This window comes from Ochotona princeps, chromosome 17 (genome assembly GCF_030435755.1).
Source record: "Ochotona princeps isolate mOchPri1 chromosome 17, mOchPri1.hap1, whole genome shotgun sequence".
NCBI classification, from domain to species: Eukaryota; Metazoa; Chordata; class Mammalia; order Lagomorpha; family Ochotonidae; genus Ochotona; species Ochotona princeps.
Window position 1 is genome coordinate 46205499 of NC_080848.1, and position 8142 is coordinate 46213640.

At 62.0% G+C, this 8142-nt stretch overlaps 1 protein-coding gene across 1 annotated transcript; it reads right to left on the reverse strand.

Moving 5' to 3' along the window:
• Positions 1–1722: 1722 nt before the first annotated feature.
• On the reverse strand, positions 1723–6281 carry RNF112 (ring finger protein 112). Its single transcript, XM_058676343.1, is given in 14 exon segments — positions 1723–2193; positions 2308–2382; positions 2524–2577; positions 2654–2823; positions 2946–3072; positions 3157–3296; positions 3299–3371; positions 3587–3637; positions 3906–4010; positions 4395–4529; positions 4642–4848; positions 4956–5241; positions 5912–5952; positions 6079–6281. Coding segments are annotated over 14 exon segments (1989 nt in total). The 5' UTR covers positions 6133–6281.
• Positions 6282–8142: the final 1861 nt, after the last annotated feature.

Consider the following 8142-nt stretch of genomic DNA (forward strand, 5'->3'; position numbering starts at 1 on the left):
TCTGTCCGGGATCACGTTCTGCTCCTCACATGCGCAGTTCCATCAGTGCCAAGCATTACTGAGCAGGTGCAGCCCCACGACAGCCCAGCACTCTGCCGTCTGTCTCAGAATGTGCTCTGCCGTTTCCAGGAGCCAGCCACTGGGCAGATATCCCAGTTCCAACCCTGGCCAGCGGCACAGGCTTCTCTGGGTTTGGATACTGGTGACTGTTGGTGTGCTTCTGACAAGCAGCTGGGTCTGGGAGGAGGACCAGGCAGTTGCACTCCACATGTGTCCTCTGGCTTGGACACCTGCTGGGGTGACCCCCTGGTGACGGGATCTTTTGAGCAGTTTTTCAGATGGAAGATGAGAGGGCAGGGACCCCACATCTTAATGGACAAGCCCATGAAGATGATAAAGCACTTGGTCTTTGACCTAACACTCAAGTCCATCTTCTCAACCACACACACCCAATGGTGGAGTTCACTGTTCATCTCCTCCCATTCTGTAGTCTTCTGTGGCTTGGATTTTATCTATTTATTTACTTATTTTATTTGAAAGGCAAAATTACAAAGAGAGAGAGAGACAGAGAGAGAGATCTTCCATCTGCTGGCTCACTCCCCAAATGGCTACGACAGCCAAGGCTAGGCCAGGTCAAAGCCAGGGAGCTGCAGCTCCATCCAGGTCTCCCACGTGGGATGCAGGAGCCTACGCACTTAGACCATCTTTTGTTGCTTTCCCAGGCACATCAGCAGGGAGCTGGAAGTAGAGCAGTTGACACTCGAACCCAGTGCTCACATGGGATACTGGCCTCTCAGGCAACAGTTTAATCCATGGCACCACGTGACCAAGGAACCCATGAGGCTCAGATTCTCAATTCAGTAACCTACGGGAAAGCTGACATTCACACACGCATATTTTATTTTTCATAAAGGTCAAGTGCCCATCCAGCCCATACAGTTACATCCTCTGGAGGGAGAGTCTCTCGCTCCCCACTGCCACTGCCCCTGAGTTCCTGCGAGACCCCACGTTGGGCACTGAAATTGGAATGGAGCAGAGTTTCTTGCGAGCTTGGGCCTGCCCCCTTGGCTTTTCCTCTGCCAGACATGGACAGAACACTGCCAAGGCTGCTCCAGCTCCCAGGGCAGTTCATGCGCCGTTCTTTGGTGTCTGAGCTGTCGGATGAGGGCGTTCCCCCTCCTGGAACACGGACACTCCTGTCTCCAAACGGGCTCCAGCAAGGGGCACAAGCCCCGGGAGGTCAAGGGCAGGGTCCTTCAGGACAAACACCTGCACTCCCTGGCCACCGCCTCCGTCAGCCTCCGCTTTTCTCTCCTCCGGGGGTCTAGGCGGCAGGCAACCTTGCCCCACTCTTTGGCTCTGCCTCCCCTCCTCCTCTCTCTCCCCCAGGTTGCGGGGGAGCAGGGGAGGGATGTGGACTTCCTGCATAGAGTCCGCTGAACCTTCTTACAGTCCAGGGTCACCAGGAAAACCCTGGGAAGAGATCTGCACTTGCGGTGAGAGATCCAGCGGTCAAGTTCATCTGGGATGATGGCAGATCAGCCAACTATCTGCAACCACAAACAGGTAGGGCTCTACTCCTCCCCCGACAACAGAGTTCACCCTCACCCGACCTGGCTCCCCCCAGGGTCCCTGCCAGCCACCGGTGGAGATGTCACCTCCCCACCCCACCTCCTCCCCCCACCACACGTGCCTCCTGCCCTTTCCTGTCCCCTGCAGCCGTTACTCTTCCTGGAGAAGGGGCTCACGGTCTCCCTCCTGCACTCGGTCGTCCTCTTCCTTCTCCATGCAGCCCACGGTGGCAGCCAGCCCAGCACCCACGCCACCCCCGACCACAGCTGCCCCAGTGGCCCCCACTGCGGCCCCGGCTGCCACCATCCCAGCCTCGGCAGCCAGCGCAGCGGCTGCCATGCCAGCACCCACCACGCCCCCAGCCAAGCCCATGAGCCCAGCCCCCACGGCACCCCCCACCGCGGCCAGGTGGCCGCAGAAGCGCATGGTATAGGAGTCCATGAAGGCCTTGGCTGTGGTTTGCAGCTCGGCCTCCAGAGCAGCTAGGGTCTGCTCCCTGCCCTTGCACAGCAGGGCTGCCCCGTGCCGGGCCAGAACCACATCCTTCTGGGCAGACAGCAGGTTCCGCATGGTGTCCGGCAGGACACGGAGCGCTGAGAAGATGCGCTTGGTGGCCATGTCCTATGATTGTAGGGGTTAGAAGGAGGGAGACAGGAGGTTGCCATCAGCAGGGGCAACCTGGGGGTCCCTCCCCCACCCCCAGGGAGTGCACAGGCCCTGTGGGGGGCGGCTCACCTGCTGCCTCACATACTCCTCAAACTCCTTCTTGGCAACCTCCACCCTCCTCAGGTCATGCAGCTGGGCGGCCATCTGTCCATGGGAAAGGCCAGGCTGCCTCCTTCCTTCCTGCCTCCTCACCACCGCTCCTGGGGCAAGGCCTCTTGCCACAGACCCCTGAACCACTCCCTCCCACTGCCTCCCTGCTGTTGCCCTCCCCGCGTGGCTCCGTACCTCGTCCGGGGAGCTGAACCCAGGCCCCGTCCTCCCCATCCAGCCCGAGAGGTTCTGCAGAAGACACCATCGCGGGGTCAGGGAGAGCTGGGGCTGGCCAGGCGCCTGGGGCCGCAGGGAGCTTTCACACCTTGATCTCCTGCGCCAGCTGCTGCCCCGTGAGCAGGCGTCGGTCCCCCCGGGCCACGGCGCGCCCCTCGCTCCAGTACCCCGGGCAGCGGCTCTTGGCGTGCTGGGGGACTGCACCAAGCACGTCCATCACGTAGGCTGTAAGCAGGTGGCCACAGGCGTCCTCGGCTCCTGCGGGATAGGTGCACCCCCTACCCTGTGCTGGCACGGCTCTGGGGTGCGGATGGGGTGGGCTGGGGGGGTGCCAGGCCAGGGTTGAGAGGGCTGTGGTCTCTGCTGTGGGCAACACTCACCACCTCCTGGGCTGCCATAGCCTTGGCCTCTATCCACCCAGCGCCGCCCCAGAGCTGGCAGGAGGTAGCAGCGGGCTCGCCGTCCTTGAAGCAACTCCTGGACCTTGGGGTATCTGCCCGCCAATTTCTAAGAGACAGACGGGGTGGGCAGAGAGGTCTGAGCTGGGCACCTTGGACCCATCCATACACCCCACCTTCTGCCATGGCGCACCTGGAGGACATCACCAGCATGCACCTGCCCAGCCTTGCAGGGATGGGAGGAGTCTCGCACAAGGAGGTCCAGGTGCTGGAAGACATTAGGGTTCCACTGCCCACGGCTGGGGATGGTTACAGGGTAGGAGCTGGCATGTGCAGCAGTGGGGGCCTCACCTGGACTGGCACCATCCCATAATGCTTGCCCATCACCTCGGCCACCTGGGTGAACATCTGCAGGCGCAGCATGGGGAGGCAGGGCCAAGGCAGTTGGTGGGAACCAAGCTTAGGCTCTGCCGCCTCAGGGTTCTGCCTGCCTCTGTCCCTGCAGGCAGCTCATGCTCACCCTCCACACCCAGACCCCGCCCACCCTGCGTCCTAGCTCCCCTGGCCAAGGACCGGGAGCCCCTGATCACTCCTGCTTTAGCCATGGTCATGGGCTTGCTCACCTCCAGCTGGTCCAAGTCAGTGTCCTTCAGCTCCTGGGAGGTGTTGAGGATCTGGGACAAGGAGAACAAGAGGCTAGGTGTGGTGGGAGAGGGGGACTACAGACACACAGAGTGGTTCTGGGAAGACCCAGAAGCTGGGAGAGGTGCCCCCCTGCCCCGCCCTCCTCCCCCTCCTGCTGGCCCCAAGCACGGCCAGCCTCCTGCAGGACATCCTGTACTCCCCGCTTTGCTGGTGGGGAGACCCTCAGAGCTGCAGGGACCTCAGATACCAAGGGCACGTGAGCCCCTAGGAGGCAGCTGAGCCGCGGGGCCTCCCCACCTGGTAGGAGCTCAGCATCGCTGTGAGGGCACAGAGCTTGATCCTAGTCTCTCTGCTCAGCTCCGGGCTCATGGTATCGCCCGTGTCCACCAGGAACACAGCCACCTGTGGGGGGGACAGGGACGGGCTTCAGGCCCGCCTTGCTCCCCCAGGGCCTGTCTCCCTGCAAAGGCGGGTCTGCTGCTCCTCCTCTATTCTCCGTGCTCATTCTCCCTCCCCTCCCTCTGTCTCACTTCCTCTCAACTCAGGCCTTGGCTTGCTGTTACTCTCCCTTGCTCTAAGTCTTGCTCTCCCTCTGCCTTGTTCTGTCTCCTTTGGTGTGTCCCCCCTCCCTCTTCAGTTTCTCTTTCTCACCTGCGCTCTCTCTCTCCTCTCTCCACCTTGTTCTGTTGCTCTTTGTGCCCCCACCCCTTTTCTCTCTCTCATTTTCTCTCTCTCTCTCTGCCCCCAACACTGCTCTCACTTGAGGAGTGCCTTTTCACCCCTCACCTTCTTCCCCTCCTTTCCCAGCAAGAAGGGGCGACTCCACATCCAAATACCCCTGGTGAGGCCATTGTTGCTCCCAGAGCCGAAGCCCTGCAGACAGCCTTCACCTCCTCTGGGCCAGCCACCGTCTCCGGATTCCTGCAGGGACCAGAGGGACAGTGCCAGTCAGCCAGTCCAGCTGGTCCCTCCCAGCCAGGCCCTTCCCTCACCTCCCTGCCCCAGGCCAGCCTCCTGCCCAGGTTGCCCTCACCAGGCCAGGCAGACCCTGGAGCAAGCAGTTGAGGAGTGAGGACTTCCCGGAGCGCTGCTCCCCGAGGACAGCAAGGAGACACACGGGGGTGTCCCTGGCCAGGGGGTGCTTCAGGCAGCGGTTGATGGCACCCATCCTGAGGATCAGACCGCCCGAGGCGTTGACCCGCACCAGCAGCAGCGGTTCTGCACGCACAGCACATGTCTCCTGGGGGAGGGGAGGAAGGGAAGAGGGCACCCCACCCTGAGCATCCCAAATGGACCCTGATCCCCGCCCCACCACTGCCACCCCAGGGTGAGGCCTGGTGCACGCACCTGCAGCGCAGCGGGCAGTGGCCGCTGTGGCAGGAGCCTCATGCGCTCGCCCAGGCCACGGAGGCCCTTCTTCTGCCGGCAGGTCTTGCGGCACTCTGGGCAGCAGGGCGGCTCGCAGCCCGGGACGCGGTGCGTGCTGAAGCACCGCAAGCAGAAGTCGTGGCCACAGTCCAGCGAGACCGGCTCCCGCAGCCGCTCCAGGCAGATGGAGCAGGCAGGCAGCTCCCGGGGGGCCGCGGTGCGAGGCCCCAGGCCCAGCTCCAGCTTGGGGAAGGCCGCGTGGGACCTGGGAGTGAGGAGTGGGTAAGACAGGCCATGCGTGGGTGGCAGAGATTTGACATGGCTTGGGGGTAGGGGTGGGCCCACTGGTGCCAGCTCAGTGATCTGCAGGGAGCTCCGAGGTGCAGCTGCTCCCAGGCGTCCCAGCTCTGCCCCTGCGGTACCACAACGCCAAGACACACCCTGACTCAGCTGCCTGCCAGCCACAGGAGCCCTAGAACAGCTCTCTGCTGTCTGGGCCCTCAACCTCCTCACTGTCCCGAAACAGAAGTCATGGCCATGGAGGCAAGGTGGGCGTGCAGTGACCCTTGGTGGGGGGCAGGGCGGTGTCTGGCAGCAGTGGGCACCTGTGCTCCAGATGCAGCGCCTCTCTCCAGCTTTGGAGCCAGGCCACCCCAGCGGCACTGGGAGGACAGAAAGGAGCAGCCTGCTGTGGTGCTGGGCAGATGGCACCAGCTCTCAGAAGAGTCCTTTCCACTGTACCTCCCCACCTGCTCACGCCTGTGCCCGTCTTACCAGCATGACAGACCCAGCCCTGTGGGCACTCCCTCCCAAAGGATTCAGTCCATCCATCTGTCTGGTCCAGCTGGCTACCTGGGCAGCAAGGCTGAGCTCCCGGATTCTGCAGTGCCAAAGCCCACCACCCAGAGACCCCTGCAGCAACCTCGGCCACTCACCAACTGTTGCTGCTGTTTCCCATGAAGCTCCGCTTTCTCTCCTTGATATGAGAGAGAGAGAGAGAGATCTAGAAGAGAATGCAGACTTCCATCTCTAGCTGGGTTTCAGGGTCCCCATCCTCCCTTCCTTCCCACACCCATCCCCCTTCCCAGGACTTGAGACTTGCCCGTTTGCCAAGCCGGTGACAAAAGGAAGTGACGGACAAGGTGGGCTTCGGCATGGGAGGCTTGGCAGGGAGAGGGTCCAGTGGGAGCGAGCGAGAGTGGAGAGGCAAGGGCTGCTTCTCCCAGGGCAGATGGATGAGCTGGGACTGCAAGGCAGGCAGGCAGGCAGGCGGAGGATGGCGGGGGATGCTGGCTCCTCGTGAGACTTGCCAGAGAGAAACGTGCCGGTAGGTCGGTTGGGGAAGGGCCCAGGCTGCTGCTGGACTCACCCCAAGGGGAGGGGACAGGGCTGCGGGGACCAGAGTGCCGAGGGAGGGAGGGACGGAACCCGGCTCAGAATCCCTGGCAGAGGCTGGGATGCAGGCAAGCTGAGGTGGTGAGTCGCCATGGAGACCGAGGGAAAGATGAGGACAGGCGGGGGGGGGGGGGGCCGGGGGGGGGGAAGAGCCGTGGGGGTGCACTGCAGAGGCGGAGGGCGCCCTCCAGTGGCGCTGTGGCAAAGGGGGGTGCAGGAGGGGCAGACCTGGGCACAGAGGGGCTGTGTGTACCTGCTGTCCCCAGGCTGCAAGTGGCCCTGGAGGTCCTGCCCCTTTCCCCAGCTGGCCCTTCTTCACCCACCTGCATCCCGCTGCCCCCAACTCCCCACCCCCGTGCCTCTCCTACGTGAAATGGTTCGCGTGCTTCAGGCATGTGGGCCACCTCCCATCTGCTATCTGTCCCTTGATTAGGCCCCTCCCATCTGCTCCTACCCCTGAACAAGGCTGACCCAGCTCTCCCTCCCCTCAGCCACTCAAACACCTCCCATGGCTCCCTACTGCCCTCAGAGGGAAATCCAAACCACCCCTCCTGCCTGTGTGGGGCTGCACCTCCCTCCCACCACACCCTCCCTGCCTGCGCTCTCCTCATCCCACATGCCTGGAGACCCACATGCCTGGAGACCCACTGCCTGCCACTCCTTGGTGGGTGTGACTCACACTCAAAGGATGCCCATTTGCAATGGGTTTGGTGGCTAGGATGATTTTAGCACTGTTCTCAGCTGGGGACTCTGGCCATTTTGGATCTCTGAGCTCGGAGGGGTTCCTGGTCCGCTGGGCAGAGCCACCTGCCAGGCAGCAGGTGACTTGTGGGGGTCCTCGGATGCTCACGGGCATGGAGTGAGTGGGTGGGAGCCCAGGTGGAGATCACCCCGCAGCTGGCCAGCAGAGCCCTGAAGCTAGGGTCCCCTCTTCCTCCTCCCGTTCCTTCACAGTAGGCGCTAGAGGGCCTCAGCGAAACCTCAGAGGCAAGGTAGGTCTTTGGCGTAATAATTAAGACTGCCACCATCCGAGCTGGCATTGTGACAGAGCATGTTAAGCTACCGTCTGTGTCACCAGCATCTCATAGAAGTGCTGATTCAAGTCCCAGCTACTCCTCTTCCAGTCCAGCTCCCTGCTGATGCACCTGCTAATGCCTCAAGTGCTCAGGCCCCTGTACCCACATGGAGGACCCAGAAGCAGCCCCAGTTCCCGGCTTGGATTGGCCAGCCCTGGTTGTGGTGATCATCAGGGAAGTGAACCAGTGGGTGAAAGATCTCTCTTGCCCTCTGTCTCCTCTCTCCATGTAGTTCTACCCTTCAAATAAAATGAATCAATTGTTAAGAAAAAAAAATGGTGACCTCCCTCCCCACTCCCTGAGCACAGAAACTCAAGCACAGCCCTGAGGCCAGACCTGGACCCTCTGGCTGCTGAGCAGACATGTTAGCTAGTATGGCTGGAGACCAGTGGGGAGGCCAAGGCCCCGGGTGGTAAGTGGAGGCCTGGGCAAGTCCTGGCCCCCTAGCAGGCACTGTGCAGCAGAGAGAGGCCCAGGCCCCTCCCTGGCCACACCTCGTGCTCCCTGGGGCCCCGCTCCTTTGCTTCCCGGGGGCTGTGCTGGTATCTGGGTGTTCCTGGGGCACAAGGAAGCAGCTGTGAGGTGGTCAGATTCCCTACAGGGTCCCATGATGGGTGTTCTGTGATGGGCATCCGTGGAAACACTGAAGCCCAATGGGAAAGCAGTCTTCAAACCATACTTCCGAGCCAAAAGTA